This window comes from Piliocolobus tephrosceles, chromosome 1, assembly GCF_002776525.5.
Source record: "Piliocolobus tephrosceles isolate RC106 chromosome 1, ASM277652v3, whole genome shotgun sequence".
Classification (NCBI taxonomy): domain Eukaryota; kingdom Metazoa; phylum Chordata; class Mammalia; order Primates; family Cercopithecidae; genus Piliocolobus; species Piliocolobus tephrosceles.
This window is the reverse complement of record NC_045434.1, coordinates 193,922,605-193,941,967: the sequence shown is the minus strand read 5'-3', so window position 1 is coordinate 193,941,967 and position 19,363 is coordinate 193,922,605. Positions and strand designations below refer to the sequence as shown.

The following is a 19,363-nucleotide window of genomic DNA, read 5'->3' as shown; positions in this document are numbered from 1 at the left end:
TTTATTTTATTTTATTTTTTTTGAGACGGAGTCTTGCTCTGTCACCCAGGTTGGAGAGCAGTGGCGCGATCTCGGCTCACTGCAAGCTTCGCCTCCTGGGTTTACACCATTCTCCTGCCTCAGCCTCCCAAGTAGCTGGGACTACAGGCGCCTGCCACCTCGCCCAGCTAGTTTTTTGTATTTTTAGTAGAGACGGGGTTTCACCGTGTTAGCCAGGATGGTCTCGATCTCCTGACCTCGTGATCCGCCCGCCTCGGCCTCCCAAAGTGCTGGGATTACAGGCGTGAGCCACCATGCCCAGCCAACAATAATAATTTAAAAAATAATAACAAATAAATAGAGGCCAGGCATGGTGGCTCACACCTGTAATCCCAGAACTTTGGGAGGCTGAGGTGGGCAGATCATTTGAGGTCAGGAGCTCGAGACCAGCCTGACCAACATGGTGAAATCCAGTCTCTAAGGGCCGTGCGCAGTGGCTCATGCCTGTAATTCCAGCACTTTGGAAGACCAAGGCAGGTGGATCAACTGAGGTCAGGAGCTTGAGACCAGCCTGACCAACATGGTGAAACCCTGTCTCTACTAAAAATAAAAAATTAGCTGCGCACGTTGGTGGGCATCCGTAATCCCAGCTACTCTAGAGGTTGAGGTAGGAGAATCGCTTAAACCCGGGGGGTGGAGGTTGCAGTGAGCCGAGATTGCACCACTGCACTCCAGCCTGGGTGACAGGGCGAGACACTGTCTAAAGAAAGGAAGAGAGGGAGAGAGGGAGAGAGGGAGAGAGCGAGAGAGAGAGAGAGAGAGAGAGAGAAAGAGAGAAGGAGAGAAAGAGAGAAAGAAAGCAAGCAAGAAAGCAAGCAGAGGAACCAGGATTCCAACTCGAGGGTTCTGAGTCTAAATCTTGAGTTCTTTCCACATCACTATCAATTATTATTGGACTGTGTGAAGAGAAGGATGAGAATTCTGAAGATAAAAATCTACATATCTACATGAGGTACTCCTATAATCCCAGCACTTTGGGAGGCCGAGGCAGATGGTTTGCTTGAGCTCTGGAGTTCGAGACTAGCCTGGGCAACATGCATGGCAAAACCCTGTCTCTACAAAAAATACAGAAATTAGCTGGGCTTGGTGGCATGCACTTGTAGTCCCAGCTACTTGGGAGGCTGAAGTGGGAGGCTTGCTTGAGTCCACTTAGTCGAGATTGCAGTGAGCTGTAATCATGGCACAGCATTCCAGCCTTGGTGACAGAGACCTCGTCTCAAAAACAAACAAACAAATAAATAAATATGCACGCACATGAAAAAACTGAGATTTTTATCAGTCCATATAGTCCCCATGGCTTCCTCTGCTGACAAACCAAAACAAACTAAAATTACAACCATAGATACAAAATTCCTTGTTCTGGTGGACCATTAACTCATTGTCATCTTTACTGTGGGAACCAAATGCACACCATCTAAGATAAAGATTTCTGATTAAACAGCAGATCAATTGACCTCTTGTCCCTCCCTAATCCCATTAAAATGACAGTTAAAAAAAACATATTGCCAGGTGCAGTGGCTCATGCCTGTAATCCCAGCCCTTTGGGAGGCCAAAGTGGGTGGATGACCCGAGGTCAGGAATTCGAGACCAGCTTGACCAATATGGTGAAACTCCGTCTCTTCTAAAATTACAAAAATTAGCCGGGTGTGATGGCGTGCACCTGTAGTCCCAGCTTCTCAGGAGACTGAGGCAAGAGAATAGCTTGGACCCGGGAGGCGGAGGTTGCAGTGAGCTGAGATCACGCCGCTGCACTCTAGCCTGGGCAACAGAACAAGACTCCGTCTCAAAAAAAAAAAAAAAGAAGCTAAGGGATAAACTCTCAAGATAGGAGACTGGAATTTTCTCTGGAGATATTGAATGATTCCAGAGAAAAGACTCACAGATACTGACATTTAGGGAACCTTCCATTAGAAAGGTTGACTTGTGGACAAATTATTCTGAAGTCAATCAAGACTGTGGTCTGCTAGAGTGAACCGAGATCAGCTCATAAAAGCCAATTATGGGCTGGGCGCAGTGGCTCACGATTGTAATCCCAACACTTTGGGAGGCCAAGACAGGCGGATCACAAGGTCAGGAGATCGAGACCATCCTGGCTAACATGGTGAAACCCCGTCTCTACTAAAAATACAAAAAATTAGCCGGGCGTGGTGGCTGGCGCCTGTAGTCCCAGCTACTCAGGAGGCTGAGGCAGGAGAATGACGTGAACCCAGGAGACGGAGCTTGCAGTGAGCCGAGATCAAGACACTGCACTCCAGCCTGGGCGACAGAGCGAGACTCCGTCTCAAAAAAAAAAAAGCCAAATTATGTACCTCTTTTCCCAAGTTTGTGTTTAGTGATGTCATGTTGGTAGAAATAGTTACATCACAGAAATAATAAAGCACTGCAAATTGGTCATTTTCCTCCAAAGAGCTGGTTGTTAAACATTTATCCATATATTACTGGGCCAAATCCATCAATTATGCTTCAAATCAGCTTTTCAGTGGGTGATTCTTTTGTTTTTTTTGAGACAGAGTCTCGCTGTGTCACCCAGGCTGGAGTGCAGTGGCACGATCTCAGCTCACTGCAAGCTCCGCCTCCTGGGTTCACAACATTCTCCTGCCTCAGCCTCCCAAGTAGCTGGGACTATAGGCTCCCGCCACCATGCCTGGCTAATTTTTTGTATTTTTAGTAGAGACGGGGTTTCACTGTGTTAGCCAGGATAGTCTGGATCTCCTGACCTTATGATCCGCCCGCTTCGGCCTCCCAAAGCGCTGGGATTACAGGCGTGAGCCACTACGCCTGCCCAGCAGGTGATTCTTTAAGAATGAATAGCCAGGGTCAGACATAGTGGCTCACACCTATAATCCCAGCACTTTGGAAGGCTGAGGCGGGTGGATCACTGGAGGTCAGAAGTTTGAGACCAGCCTGGCCAACATGGTAAAACCCTGTCTCTACTAAATATACGAAAATTAGGTATGGTGGTATGCACCTGTAATCCCAACTACTTGAGAGGCTGAGGTGGGAGAATCGCTTGAACCTGGGAGATGCAGTTTGCCAAATTATGTGAGCTGATATCGCACCACTGCCCTCCAGCCTGGGTGGCTGAGCAAGACTCTGTCTCAAAAAAAAAAAAAAAAGAAAAACAGTAAGGAAAGTTATATGGGCCAGCAGGCATGATAGCTCATGCCTGTAATTCCAGCACTTTGGGAGGCTGAAGTGGGTGAATCACCTGAGGTCAGGAGTCCGAGACCAGCCTGGCCAACATGGCAAAACCTCATCTCTACTAAAAATACAAAAATTAGCCAGGTGTGGTGGCACATGCCTATAATCCCAGCTACTTGGGAGGCTGAGGCAGGAGAATCACTTACTTGAACCCCTGGGAGGCAGAGGTTGCAGTAAGCTAAGATCGTGCCACTACACTCCAGCCTGGGCGACAGAGCAAGACTGTCTTAAAAAAATAAAAATAAAAATAAAAAAAGAAAGTTATATGGTACATATGTGAGTGGTGTAAAAAATTCTCATTTACCATAATAGGGAATCAACAGAATATTATAAAATTGGCCAGACACGGTGACTCACACCTGTAATCCCAGCACTTTGGGAGGCCGAGGCAGGCAGATAACCTGAGGTCAGGAGTTCGAGACCAGCCTGACTGATATGGAGAAACCCCATCTCTACTAAAAATACAAAAATTAGCCAGGTGTGGTGGCGCATGCCCATAATCCCAGCAACTCAGGAGGCTGAGGCAGGAGAATCGCTTGAACCCGGGAGGTGGAGGTTGCGGTGAGCCAAGATTGCACCACTGCACTCCAGCCTGGGCAACAAGAGCGAAACTCCATCTCAAAAAAAAAGAATATTATAAAATTAATGGGTCAAAGAGTATCTCTTTAAGTATATTACTTAGAAATACAGAAGAATGTTACAGAAACAGCTAAAATTGTTGAAAGTGATTGCCTATGAGCAACAGACTATGCCTTTTTAACAGGCAAAAGTAGCAGCAATTATTGGGTATAAAGCAAATGCAGATTTGTCTGTGCTCTTATTTTATTTTATTTATTTATTACAGTGGTGCAATCCTGGCTTACTGCAACCTTGGCCTTCTGGGTTTAAGAACACTTCAACCTCCCTAGTAGCTGGAACTACAGATGCACGCCACCACAGTCAGCTAATTTTTTTTTTTTTTTTTTCTGAGACGGAGTCTCGCTCTGTCGCCCAGGCTGGAGTGCAGTGGCGCAATCTCAGCTCACTGCAAGCTCCACCTCCCGGGCTCCCGCCATTCTCCTGTCTCAGCCTCCCGTGTAGCTGGGACTACAGGTGCCCGCCACCTTGCCTGGCTAGATTTTTGTATTTTTTAGTAGAGACGGGGTTTCACCGTGTTAGCCAGGATGGTCTCCATCTCCTGACCTCGTGATCCACCCGTTTCAGCCTCCCAAAGTGCTGGGATTACAGGCTTGAGCCACCGCGCCCGGCCTCAGCTAATTTTTTAATGTTTTTCAGAGACATGATCTCATTATATGGCCTAGGCTGGTCTTGAACCTCTGAGCTCCAGCAATCCTCCTGCTTCGGTCTCTCAAAAGGCATGAGCCACTGTATCTGGCCTGTTTGTGCTCTTAACCACTATGCTATACCAGTTCTCAGGGACCAGTTTCTAGGGTACCCAACCCCACCTTACCTCCTCCACATCTTCATCCAACTGCTCATTAGGATCCACTTCTCTTACTAAGTCCTGTAATTTCTTCTTGGTCAATACCTAAAGTTAATTGGGAGAAGACTTTTCAACCAAGTATTAAGGAAACGAAACAAATCATTACCCTGTAATGAAGAAAGGCTGTCAAATTGTTGGTTTTAGTTTTCACTTTCCAATGAGTTCAGAGTCTGGCCTACCTGACTATGCTGCTATAAGACAACACTCTCAAGACAGAAGTAGCTTACGGAAAGGTGGAAAGAGCAGTATGAAGACAGGCCAGCATCCAGCTGTCAGGCAGTATATTTCAGCCTCATGTCTTTTTCTCACTGTGCCTCTCTACATGAAGAAATTTGCAATTCTCTGACCACCACAAATTGTACCATGCCCCTTGCCTTTAGACAAGTTTTTTTTTTTTTTTTTTTTTTTTGAGACAGGGTCTCCCTCTATTGCCCACTGGAGTACAGTGGCATGAACATGGCTCACTGCAGCCTTCACTGCCAAGCTCTCCCACCTAAGCTTCCCAGCTAGCTGGGACCATAGGCACATGCCACCACACCCGGCTAATTTTTTTTTTTTTTTTTTTTTTTTTTATTGAGAGACAGGATCTCGCTATGTTGTACAGCCTGCTCTTGAACTCCTGGCTTCAAGTGATTCTTCCACCTCAGCCTCCCAAAGTGCTGTACATGCTCTTCCTCCCTTCTTCCTTCTTGCTCAGCTCATGGTGCCTCTTTCTGATGCTTTTCCTAGCCCATCCCAGTAAAGGTAACCACTTACTTCCTCATTTGGCCTCTACTGTATGCTGTGCACCCTTTATCATTGTGCATATTTATACACTTCCCTGTTTCTGACTTAATAGGCTAAAAGCTCCCTGAGGGCAGCCTTCATAAAGGAGATGTCATGTTACATACATATGCCATTAAAAAGTGATCAAAAGAAAGCCAGGCACAGTGATCTGTGCCTGTAGTCCCAGCTACTCAGGAGGCTGAGGCAGGAGGATCACTTGAGGCTAGGAGTTGGAGACTGCAGTGAGCTATGATTGTGCCACTACACTCCAGCCTGGGGAACACAGGAAGACCTCATGTCTTAAAAAAAAAAAAAAAAGAAAAGAAAGAAAGAAAACGGCTGGGCACAGTGGCTCATGCCTGTAATCCCATCACTTTGGAAGGCCGAGGTGGGAGGACTGCATGAGCCCAGGACTTCAAAGACCAGCCTGGGCAACATGACGAGACTGCATCTCTATTTTTAAAAAACATCTAAAAAATGGCCAGGCACAGTGGCTCACGCCTGTAATCCCAGCACTTTGGGAGGCCAAGGTGGGCGGATCACGAGGTCAGGAGACTAAGGAACATCCTGGCTAACATGGTGAAACCCTGTCTCTACTAAAAATACAAAAAAAAAATTAGTTGGGCATGGTGGTAGACGCCTGTAGTCCCAGCTAGTTGGGAGGCTGAGGCAGGAGAATGGCATGAACCCAGGAGGCGGAGCTTGCAGTGAGATGAGATTGTGCCACTGCACTTCAGCCTGGGCAACAGAGTGAGACTCCATCTCAAAAAAAATAAATCTAAAAAATATATAAAAAATAAATTAAAAAAAAAAGAAAAAATTAGGCACTTGACCTCCTTAGTGCCCATTTGAGTCTCTTCCAAGTGTACTTTCCTTTCTTTCCTGCTATAAACCTTCTAGTAAAATTCCACTTAAAAAAAATTAATTAATTAAAAAAAGAGCTGGGTGTGGTGGCTCACGCCTGTAATCCCAGCACTTTGGAAGGTGGGTGGATCACCTGGGGTCAGGAGTTCGAGATCAGCCTGACCAACATGGCGAAACCCTGTCTCTCTTAAAAATACAAAAATTAGCTGGGCGTGGTGGTAGGCGCCTATAATCCCAACTATTAGGGAGGCTGAGGCAGGAGAGCAGCTTGAATTGGGAAATGGAGGTTGTAGTGAGCCAAGATCATGCCATTGCACTCCATCCTGGGTGACAGAGCAGGACTCTGTCTCAAAAAACAGAGAGAGAGAGACAGAAGAAAAAAAGAAAAACACCAAAAGACATACACTACAATGCTAACCATGGCTATTTTAGGGTGGTGGCATTAGAATTATGGGCTATTTATTCTTTGTGTATTTCTGAAGTTTCTGTGATAAACATGTATAATTTTTGAAATAAGGAAAAAAGAAACTTTTTTTTCTTTTTTGAGACGGAATCTCATTCTGTCACCCAGGCTGGAGTGCGGTGGTGCAATCTCGGCTTACTGCAACTTCTGCCTCCCTGGTTCAGGTGATTCTTCTGCCTCAGCCTCCTGAGTAGCTGGGACTACAGGTGCGCACCACCACGCCAGGCTAATTTTTGTAATTTTAGTGGACATGGGGTTTCAGCATATTGGCCAGGCTGGTCTTGAACTCCTGACCTTGGGTTATCGCCTGCCTTGGCCTCCCAAAGTGCTGGGATTACAGGCGTGAGCCACTGCACCCAGCCAAGAAAATAATTTTTTTTTTTGAAACAGAGTCTTGCTCTGTCGCCCAGGCTAGAGTGCAGTGGAGCAATCTCTGCTCACTACAAGCTCTGCCTCCCGGGTTCACGCCATTCTCAGGCCTCAGCCTCCCAAGTAGCTGGGACTACACGCGCCCACCACCATGCCTGGCTGATTTTTTTGTATTTTTAGTAGAGACGGGGTTTCACCATGTTGGCCAGGATGGTCTCAATCTCCTGACCTCGTGATCTGCCCGCCTTGGCCTCTCAAAGTGCTGGGATTACAGGCTTGAGACACCATGCCCGGGCGAACCCAGAAATTTGAGGCTACAGTAAGCTATGATTATACCATTGCACTCTAGCCTGGGCAACAGAGCAAAACCCTTTCTCTAAAGAAAAAATGAATAAATATTTGTTAATGATGTCTCATATCCATCCATTCTTCTTCATTCTATCATTATCACCTAATTCAAGCCTTCACTACATGTCTTGATTTATTGCAAAAGTCTTAGAATTGGTCATCTACCCAGTCTAACTCCCTTTTTTACCCATCCTGTCCCCTTACTGCCAAGTTAATCCTCTATAGGATACACTATTTTTATTATGTTACTTTTACTCCTTTATTAAATATCTGCAAAGATCGTATATTGCCTAAAAGTTCCAATGGAAATTTATTAGTACAGGTCCACCATGTTCTGCCCTACCTACACAATTTTAAATTCTGTCTTCTACAACAGACTCCATATTCAACATAGGTTGATATCCTGACTGTTCAACCCGCTCTCATTAACCTTTCCAAGTCCCTCCACTCATTCCCTTGAAATACTGGGCCAACTCATCCATTCTACACAGCCTACAAAAAACGAGTCAAAGGGATTATACTTATTTCTTGTGGTTCTGGAGGGCAGAATCAGAATTATGGGTAGAAAGAATGGAGCAGATTTTAGAATCACTGAAGAAAATTAATAATGGCAGCAACTGAATGAACTAGAAGATGGAATGACTAGAAGCAAGAGTACTTTTATCATAGGAATAATAAATCAATTTATTATTTTATTTAACAACTACATGGTTAACATGTATATAAAGTACTTATCAAAATGAAAGAAAAAAACACCTTTCATAGGCAAGGTATTGTGTGTGTATGGATGGATGGATGGATATATGCATACACACAACCATATATAACACAGTAATTAATAAACGCTGTACATGATAATTTGCTAAAGAATGTTAGAGGAGTATATATTCAGGACAACTTGAATCTGTGTCTCCTGAGTTGGGAGTCCTCAAATTTGGCCCAAATAAACTCTCTACTTATATTAAAACAACCAAAACAAGTTAGAAATCCAAAAGAGGGAAAAGACTTTTTCAGCTAAGATAAAAAAGCAGCATCTAAGATGGACAGCTCTTAAAGTATTACAGGTTGAAATAATAGGTAAGAGGTGGCACAGAGAAGAAAGAGTAAGAGGATGATACCTGATTGTTTTCAGGGCTAAGACGACCTCCTGTCCCAGGAGTGCCTGGTATCTTTACCACTGTAGTACTATTGGCCATGGAGCCTTGTGGAGGGGTGCTGGCTGGTTCCGGTTTTATGGATGAGAAATTGGAGAGGTTGATTAGGGCTGAGGGGCCAAACTGGTTCATAATCTGCCGGGCTTTGGACTTCAGCTCATAGAGCTTATCAAGATCCTGTTTCTTTTTGGAGCTGTGAGGACCAAGGCCAATTAACTGGAGAAGAAAAGCACAAGAATTAGCTCTAGAAGAACCTGTAATAAAGGATGAATCTTGAGAGTAAAAAGAGGCCTGGTGCAATGGCTCACAACTGTAATCCTAGCACTTTTGGGAGGCCCAGGTGGTAGGATCACTTGAGCCCAGTAGTTCAAGACCAGCTTGGGCAACATAGGAGACCAAAAAAAAAAAAAAAAAGTAAGTAAAATGAGGTCTGTTAGACTTTGAGGGTTCTTCAGTATATATGGAATGGTGACCATTTAATACCCACACATTAAAAATAGGGAATGAACAATGTTTATTACTCTCACCTGATTTTAGAAACCATCTCATCTCCAAATGTTAAATGAAATAGTCCACAAAATTGAAACAAGGAAGAAAGTAAATGAAATGAAGAATCTTATGTACAAAAATAAATTAGGGCTGGGTGCAGTAGCTCATGTCTGTAATCCCAGTATGTTGTGTGCCTGAAGTGGCAGGATCACTTGAGACAGGAGCTCGAGACCAGCCTGGGGAACATAGGGAAGCCCTATCTTTGTAAAAATTTAGCTGGGGCTGGGCATGGTGGCTCACACCTGTAATCCCAGCACTTTGGGAGGCCAAGGTGGGTAGATCACCTGAGGTCAGGAGTTCAAGACGAGCCTGACCAACATGGTGAAACCTCATCTCTACTAAAAATACAAAAACGTTGGCTAGGCATGGTGGCACATGCCTGTAATCCCTCCAAGCTACTGGGGAGGCTGAGGCAGGAGAATTGCTTGAACACGGGAGACAGAGCTTGCAGTAAGCCAAGATCATGCCACTGTACTCCAGCCTGGGCAGCAGAATGAGACTCGGTGCCCCACTGGCAAAAAAAAAAAAAAAAACACTTAGCTGGACATGGTAGCATGTGGTCCTAGCTATTCAGGAGGCTAAGGCAGGAGGATTGCCTGAGCCCAAGAAGTTGAGGTTGCAATAAGCCATGATCACACCACTACTGCATTCCAGTCTAGGTGACAGAGATACTATCTAAAAATAAAATGAAATGAAATAAAAATAAACTAGAGGCTGGGCGCAGTTGGCTCATGCCTGTAATACCAGCACTTTGGGAGGCCAAGGTGGGTGGATCACCGGAGTTCGGGAGTTTGAGACCAGTCTGACCAACATGGAGAAACTCAACTCTACTAAAAATACAAAATTATGGCCGGGCGCGGTGGCTCAAGCCTGTAATCCCAGCACTTTGGGAGGCCGAGACGGGCGGATCACGAGGTCAGGAGATCGAGACCATCCTGGCTAACATGGTGAAACCCCGTCTCTACTAAAAAAATACAAAAATCTAGCCGGGCGAGGTGGCGGGCGCCTGTAGTCCCAGCTACTCAGGAGGCTGAGGCAGGAGAATGGCGTAAACCCGGGAGGCGGAGCTTGCAGTGAGCTGAGATCCGGCCACTGCACTCCAGCCCGCACGACAGAGCGAGACTCCGTCTAAAAAAAAAAAAAAAAATTAGCCGGGCGTGGTGACACACGCCTGTAATCCCAGCTACTTGGGAGGCTGAGGCAGAAGAATTGCTTGAACTTGGGATGCAGAGGTTGACGAAACTCCATCTCAAAAAATAATAATAAATAAATAAACTAGAATAAGCAAGACGTTTTTGAGAACTTTATAAAAATACTAGGTTAAGTACTACATGCATTATTTTTAAAGTATCAAATAATGTTAAATTCAAATAAGTCATAGCACAATCACATCCTTTAAAAAATCAGTCACAAAGCTTAAGAATACAGACTAGTTCATTTCGGCATTTCAAACATGCTTAAGTCTATGTCAGGGCTATGCCCAATAAACATAACTTTCAGCAGTTGTTAAAAGTAAACTCCTCTTTATCAAGAGCAATTTTTTTCTGAGTGTTAGCAATCTAAGTACATGCAGAGACCCTAGTCTGGAGCAGCTGAGACTCCTGAATCTTAGAGTCATGAGGTTGACTCTGCAGACGTCAGCTTGGGTGTCATCACGATCAGAAGCACATTCACCAAGTTCTGCTCACAGTAGCCTCAAACTTACTTACAGCTATCTGAGTGTCTAGATCTTTAATTACATCAGCAACAGCTGTGAGCCCGGTGAAATGAGAGGCAGCCATTTTCAAAAGCTACCTGTAAATGAACAACTGGCATCAAGCACCATCCTTGCCATGGAACCATTTTAGTTGCATGGCCTGGTACATCTTCACCAACCAGGATCCAAGCAAACTGGATGTGGAGAAATATATCTCCTTTTCCTTAGTGGGAGGCAAGACAAACATCTCCATCTCTTTCATAAGCAACTTTGAAAATTAATTAATGATGATTATGGCACATATAGACCATCTTCTTATAAAATGAATGTCTGTTGTTAGGGATAAACTAACAGCATATGGAATATTTTATTGGGCAAAATTGTGGGATATGAGCCTGCAGGAATTATGTTAATGGCTTTCAGAACTTGGTAAAAGTTGGCAACATAAATGTCTGTCTGTATCTATTCTACTCTTGTCCCTAGTGCTGAGTTCTTCCTCACCACACTGTCTGACTTTCTAATATGAGAAATCTGGCCCGGCCCAGTGGCTCATGCCTGTAATCCCAGCATTCTGGGATGCCAAGGCAGGCAGATCACTTGAGGTCAGGAGTTTGAGACCAGCATGGCCAACATGGTGAAATCCAATCCCTACTAAAAATACAAAAACTAGCCAGGTGTGGTGACACGTGCCTATAATCCCAGCTACTTGGGAGGCTGAGGCAGGAGAATCACTTGAACTCAGGAGGCAGAGGTTGCAGTGAGCCAAGATCAGGCCACTGCACTCCAGCCTGGGCGACAGAGCGAGACTCTGTCTCACAAAAAAAAAAAATAGAAGAAGAAGAAGAAATCATGTTATGTTATCTTGGTTTACTCTTAATAAAGGCAACTAAGTATGTACTGGTTAAAAACCCTAAGATAAACTAGGCAGACTTGATGGCCAAGAACCAGCTAATGGGGACAGCAGAGTATTAGGATCACTTGTTTGTTTTAACCATATGTGGCCTCCTTCTCCCCTACCCACAAACATTACAAATAGAAGAGTCAGGACAGAAACCTTTCTTAACATGGTAATAGCTGTTCTAATATTATAAAAGCAAACTATTTTCCCAAAGCAAGTTCTATGCAAAAGCTTCATTAAGGATCATCAAACTGTATCCTCATCACTCTAGCCTCACACTGAACATACTGTATCTCTCAAAAACATTCCCACAACCTTCAAGGGACTTCCCAAATAATACTGAATATGGCACAAAATCAGTACAGACTTTTTAAAATATATATTTTTGAGTAAGAATTTCTGTTATAACATCTGGAGACATATCTGGGTGTGGTGGTGCGCACCTGTAATCCCAGCTACTCAGGAGGCTGAGGTAGGAGTACTGTTTGAGCCCAGGAGTTTCAGGTCAGTCTAGGCAACATAGTGAGACACTGTCCCTCTCTGTTTTTTTGAGACCAGGTCTCATTTTGTAGGACAGGTTAGAGTGTAGTGGTGTAATCATGGTTCACTGCAGACTCAAACTCATGGACTCAAGCAATCTCCCATCTCAACCTCTTAAAGTAGCTAGGACTACATCTGCACACCATTGCACCCAGCTAATCTTTTTTTTTTTTTCTGGTAGAGATGGGATCTTGCTATGCTGCCTAGGCTGGTCTCAAACTCCTGGCCTCAAGTATTTCCCCTGCTTCAGCCTACCAGAGTGCTGGAATTATAGGCTTGGGCCACCACACTCAGTCTTTTTTTTTTTTTTTTTTTCCTGAGACGGAGTCTCACTCTGTTGCCCAGGTTGGAGTGCAGTGGTGCAATCTCAGCTCACTGCAACCTCTGCCTTGTGGGTTCAAGCGATTCCTGCCTCACCCTCCTGGGTAGCTGGGATTACAGGCACATGCCACCATGCCTGGCAGATTTTTATATTTTTAGTAGAGGCCACCATGTTGGTCAGGCTAGTTTCAAACTCCTGACCTCGTGATCCACCCACCTCGGCCTCCCATAGTGCTGGGATTACAGGCGTGAGCCACCGCGCCCAGCCTCAACTTAAATTGTTTTTAGGGCTGGGCACAGTGGCTCACACCTGTAATCCCAGCACTTTAGGAGGCCAAGGCAGGTGGATCACCTGAAGTCAAGAGTTCAAGACCAGCCTGGCCAACATAATGAAACCCCATCTCTACTAAAAATAAAAAAGATTAGCCAGATGTGGTGGTGGGCACCTGTAGTCCCAGCTACTTGGGAGGCTGAGGCAAGAGAATTGCTTGAACCCAGGAGGCGGAGGTTGCAGTGAGTCAAGATCACGCCACTGCACTCCAACCCAGGCAACAAGAGTGAAACTGTCTCAAAAAATAATAATAATAAATAAATAATGAAAAAACTTTTTAGGATGGGTGAGGTGGCTCACGCTTGTAATCCCAGCACTTTGGGAGACCGAGGCAGGCAGATCACCTGAGATCAGGAGTTTGAGACCGGCCTGGCCAACATGGTGAAACCCCATCTCTACTAAAAATACAAAAAATAAGCCAGGTGGGGTGGCAGGCGCCTGTAATCCCAGCCACTTAGGAGGCTGAGGCAGGAGAATCACTTGAACCTGGGAGGCAGAGGTTACAGTGAGCCAAGATTGCACCATTGCACTCTAGCTTGGGCGACAAAGACGAAACTCCATCTCAAAAGAAAAAATTATTTTTTTAAAGATCTGGAGACAAAAAATATGGCCTATCCTACATAGTACAAAATATGAATATTCACATATCAAATTAGGATTTTTTTTTTCTTTTTTTGTTGTTTCCAGCGAGGTTGGATGAAATTAGGAAATAACCTTAAGGAATAGCTCCAACAGCAGTCACTTTAATGAAATAAGTGGAGGCCGGGTGCAGTGGCTCACGCCTGTAATCCCAGCACTTTGGGAGGCCAAGGTGCATGGATCACTTGAAGTCAGGAGTTCGAGACCAGCCTGGCCAACATGGTGAAACCCCCATCTCTACTAAAAATATAAAAATTAGCCAGGCATGGTGGCATGCGCCTGTAATCCCAGCTACTCAGGAGGCTGAGACACGAGAATCACTTGAACCTGGGAAGCAGAGGTTGCAGTGAGCTGAGATCAGATCACTGCACTCCAGCCTAGGCAATAGTGTGAGACTCCATCCCAAAAAAAAAAAGGCCAGGCGCAGTGGCTCATGCCTGTAATCCCAGCACTTTGGGAGGCTGAGGCAGGTAGATCACGAGGTCAGGAGATCAAGACCATCCTCCTAACACGGTGAAACCCCATCTCTACTAAAAATACAAAAAATTAGCTGGGCGTGGTGGTGGGCACCTGTAGTCCCAGCTACTTGGGAGGCTGAGGCAGGAGAATGGCGTGAACCCGGGAGGCAGAGCTTGCAGTGAGCCTGGATCGCGCCACTGCAGTCCCTCAAAAAAAAAAAAAAAAAAAAAAAGAAGTGGAACCTCTGGAGAAGGGGGAAAATCAGTTTCTCCCTAAGAAACTTGACAAAAATTTACTGCTGTCATTGACCTTGCTGAAAAGAAAATAATACTTCTAAGTTTTAAATAATTCTGGCTAAGCAAACTATTTCTTCCTATAAAAACAAAACAAAAGCAGATGATAACCAGACACACACTGGTGCCAGACTAACACTACCCTTAGTTTCCTAAACTATTTCTTAATATGGTAAGATTTTAAAACTGTAACACATTTGAGTGGGTGGTAATACATAGGTTTATACAACTGTCGAACTCCTCCCATTGAACATTTGAGATCTGTGCATTTTACTGTATGTAAGTTATACAATTAAGAATAAATCAAACACCCCTCCAGCTCCCCAGTACACAGCTTTCCAGTACACAGGAAAAACAGTGTACTACTAGATATTTATCCTACAGAAAGGAAAACTTGAGCTTGAGACCAGCCTGGTCAATATGGTGAAACCCCATCTCTACTAAAAAAATGCAAAAATTAGCCAGACATGGTGGTGAGGGCGCCTGTAATCCCTTGGGAGGCCAAGGCACGAGAATGGCTTGAACCCAGAAGGTGGAGGTTGCAGTGAGCCGAGACTGTGCCACTGCACTCCAGCCTGGGTGACAGAGCGAGACTCTGTCTCAAAAAAAAACATAAAAAGGTGGTCAAAAAAAACATATTGTATGATTACTTTTATATGAAATGTCCAGAATAGGTAAACCCATAGACAGAAAGTAGATTAGTTGCCGCCTATGGCCAGAGCATGTAGGAGAGAAACAGACTGACTGCTAATGGGTATACGGTTTCTTTTAGGGGATACAAAAATGATCTAAAAGTACACTGTGGTGATGGTTGCCAACTCTGATTGTATTAAAAAAAAAAAAAAGAAAGGCCAAACCCCGCAGAATCACACACTTTAAATCAGTGATTTATATGAAATGTGAATGATTTAACTTTTTTTTTTTTAAACAAATGAGAGGCTCATGAAATGATCTCCAAGAGAAATTGTTCAATGAATGAAAGCAAAGTATAGAATGGGAGAATATTTTGTTATCGTTTATTAAAACACATGTATTGCCAGGCACAGTGGTTCACGCCTACAATCCCAGCACTTTGGGAGGCCAAGGCGGGCGGATCACCTGAGGTTGGGAGTTCGAGACCAGCCTGACCAACATGGAGAAACCCCCCCCTCTCTAGTAACAATACAAAATTAACCAGGCATGGTGGCGGGCACCTGTAATCCCAGCTATTTGGGAGGCTAAGGCAGGAGAATCACTTGAATGGAGAGGTGGAGGTTGCAGTGAGCCGAGATCGCGCCACTGCATTCTAGCTAGAGTGACAGAGCAAGACTCCGTCTCAAATAAATAAATAAAACACACATACACAGACACACAGTTGTAAATTCATAAATTATTCCTGGCAAGATACATAAGCAACTGATAACAGAGGGAGGTGGGGGAATGGTGGTGTCTGGGTGGCCTATGGGACCAAGATGGGAGAGTCTTATTTTTCACTGTACACCCTAAATCCTGTATTATATGCATATGTTACCAATGGAAAAAATTAAGATAAACTACTATTTGGATTTTGTTCTCTGAAGATACTCACCCTTTTCTTCCTGTTTTTTGTTTTTGATTTTGAGAAACAGTTTCACTCTGTCATCCAGGCTGGAATGCAGTGGCCATGATCTTGGCTCAATGCAACCTCAGCCTCCCAGGTTCAAGCAATTTTTCCTGCCTCAGCCTCCTGAGCAGCTGGGATTACAGGCACATACCACGACACCTGGCTAATTTTTTTGTATTATTAGTAGAGATGGGGTTTTCCCATGTTGGCCAGGCTGGTCTTGAACTCCCAACCTCAAGTGATCCACCTACCTCGACCTCCCAAAGTGCTGGGATTACAGGCGTGAGCCACCGTGCCAGGCCTTGGAGGTTTTTTTTTGTTTGCTTGCAGAGATAGGATCTTGCTGTTGTCCAGGCTGGAGTGCAGTGGTGAAATCACAGTTCACTGCACCCCCAAAATCCTGGGCTCAAGCAATAATCTTGCCTCAGCCTCTTGAGTAGCTAAGACTACAAGTGCAAACCACACCTGGCTAATTTTTTTTCTATTTTGTTTTTTTAGACACAGTGTCTTGCTGTGTTGCCCAGGATGGCCCAGAACTGTCTGCCTCTATCAATCTTCTCGGGAATCCTCAGCTTCCCAAGTAGCTGGGGTTATATGTGCAAGGCATCACACCCAGCTCTCACCTGTTTATTTTTTAGAGGTGGGTCTTACTTTGTGGCCCAGGCTGGAGTGTAGTGGTACAGGCATAGCTCACTATAGCCTCAACCAGCAGAACTCAAGCCATTCTCCCACCTCAGCTTCCTCAGTAGCTGGAACTACAGGCATGCACCACCATGCCCAGTTCATTTTATATTTTTTATTATTTGTAGAGAGGGGCTCTCACCGTGTTGCCCAGGCTGCTCTCAAACTGCTGGGCTCAAGCGCTCCTCCTGCCTCAGCCTCCCAAAGTGCTGGGATTATAGGCACAAGCCTCCATGCCCAGCCTATCTCATATTTATACAAAAGTAAGTTCAGGGCCAGGTGCAGTGGCTCACGCCTGTAATCTCAGCACTTTGGGAGGCCGAGGCGGGCAGATCATGAGGTGAGGAGTTCGAGACCAGCCTGACCAACATGGTGAAACCCTGTCTCTACTAAAAATATAAAAATTAGCTGGGCGTGGTGGCATGTGCCTGTAATCCCAGCTACTCGGGAGGCTGAGGCAGGAGAATCGCCTGAACCCAGGAGGCGGAGGTTGCAGTGAGCTGAGATCGTGCCACTGCACTCCAGTCATGGTGACAGAACGAGACTCCATCTCAAAAAAAAAAAAAAAAAATTCAAAACTGATCATATACGTAATGTAAAAATATACAACTTTTTGAAGAAAACAGGAGAAAACCTTCATGACTTCGGGTTACTCAGAGTTCTTAGATACAACCTCAAAAGCACAATTCACAAAAGAAAAGAAATGATAAAGTGCACTTAATCAAAATGTAAAACTTCTGCTCTGCAAAGGACAATAAGAAGGTAAGTTGGGTCAGGCGCGGTGGCTCACATCTGTAATCCCAGCACTTTGGGAGGCCGAGGTGGGCAGATCACAAGGTCAGGAGTTCTAGACCAACCTGGCCAAGATGGTGAAACCCTGTGTCTACTAAAAATACAAAAAAATTAGTAGGGCGTAGTGGCGGGTGCCTATAATCCCAGCTACTCGGGAGGCTGAGGCAGAGAATTGCTTGAACCCAGGAGGCAGAGGTTGCAGTGAGTCGAGACTGTGCCACTGCACTCCACCCTGGGTGACAGAGTGAGACTCCATCTAAAAAAAAAAAAAAGAATGAAGATATGTCACAGATTAGGAGAAAATATTTATAAATCACATATCCAACAAATGACTTGTATCCAGCAAATATAAAGAATTTTCAGGGCCGGGTGCGGTGGCTCAAGCCTGCAATCCCAGCACTCTGGGAGGCCGAGACGGGCAGATCACGAGGTCACAAGATCAAGACCATCCTAGCTAACACGGTGAAACCCAGTCTCTACTAAAAAATACAAAAAACTAGCCAGGCGAGGTGGCGGGCCCCTGTAGTCCCAGCTACTCGGGAGGCTGAGGCAGGAGAATGGCGTAAACCTGGGAGGGGGAGCTTGCAGTGAGCTGAGATCTGGCCACTGCATTCCAGCCTAGGCAACAGAGCGAGACTCCGTCTCAAAAAAAAAAAAAAAAAAAAAATTCAACAATAAGAAAGTAACAACCCAATTTAGAAAATGGGCAGACTCAGCCGGGCGCGGTGGCTCACGCCTATAATCCCAGCACTTTGGGAGGCTGAGGTAGGCGGATCGCCTGAGGTCAGGAGTTCAAGACCAGCCTGGCCAACATATAGTGAAGCCCCGTCTCTACTAAAAAATACAAAAATTATCTGGGTGTGTCGGTGCACACCTATAGTCCCAGCTACTTGGGGAAGCTGAGGCAGGAGAATCACTCAAACCCGGGAGGTGGAGGTTACAGTGAGCTGAGACTGCACCACTGTACTCTAGCCTGGGCAACAAAGCAAGACTCCGTCTCTCCAAAAAAAAAAGAAAATGGGCAGACTGGGCATGATGGCTCATGCATGTAATCCCAGGGAGGCCAAGGCAGGAGGATTGCTTGAGCTAAGGAGTTTGAGACAAGCCTGGGTAACATAATGAGACCCTGACTCTATTTATTTATTTATTTTAAAGGGCAAAAGATCTGAGCAGACCCTTCATCAAAGAAGATAAACAAATGGCAAATAAGCACATGAAAAGATGCTCAGCATCATTAGTTATCAGGAAAATGCAAATTTTTAAAAACATGATATACCTATATAAAATAGCTAAAATTTAAAAACAAAAGCAAGTGCTGGAGAGGATACAAAGAACTGAAACCCTCATACATTGCTGGTGTGAATGTAAAATGGTATAGTTTTTCTGGAAGACAGTTTGGTAGTTTCTTCTAAAGTTAAATGTATACTTACATGACTCAGCAATCCCACTCCTAGGTACTTACTGTAGAGAAATGAAAACGTACATTCACACAAAAATCTGTATATAAATGTTTATAGCAACCTCGTTCACAACTACCAAAAACCGAAAACAATCCAAATGTCCTTTAAATGGTGAATAAACAAATTATGGTATATTCATTCAATGGAATACTCAGAAATAGAAAGGAAAGGCCAGGTGCAGTGGCTCACATCTGCAATCCCAGCAATTTGGGAAGCCAAGGCAGGTGGATCACCTGAGGTCAGGAGTTTGAGACCAGCCTGGCCAACATGGTGAAACCCTCTCTCTACTGAAAATACAACAATTAGTTGGGCATGGTGGCATGTGCCTGTCATCCCAGCTACTCGGGAGGCTGAGGCAGGAGAATCGCTTGAACCTGGGAGGCAGAGGTTGCAGCGAGCCAAGATTGCGTCATTGCAATCCAGCCTAGACAACAAG

The 19,363-nt window shown here is 44.8% G+C and overlaps 1 protein-coding gene across 1 annotated transcript in view; it reads right to left on the bottom strand.

Annotated features, from left to right (window-relative positions):
* TAF12 (TATA-box binding protein associated factor 12) overlaps window positions 1–19,363 on the bottom strand; it is a 39,184-nt gene that overhangs the window by 8,963 nt on the left and 10,858 nt on the right. The window contains exons 2-3 of the mRNA XM_026457195.1: window positions 8,651–8,902; window positions 4,691–4,768 (exon numbers count right to left, since the gene is read on the bottom strand). Of these exons, the coding sequence (XP_026312980.1) occupies window positions 4,691–4,768; window positions 8,651–8,818 (246 nt within the window). The 5' untranslated portion in view covers window positions 8,819–8,902. The remainder of the gene's footprint in view (window positions 1–4,690; window positions 4,769–8,650; window positions 8,903–19,363) is intronic.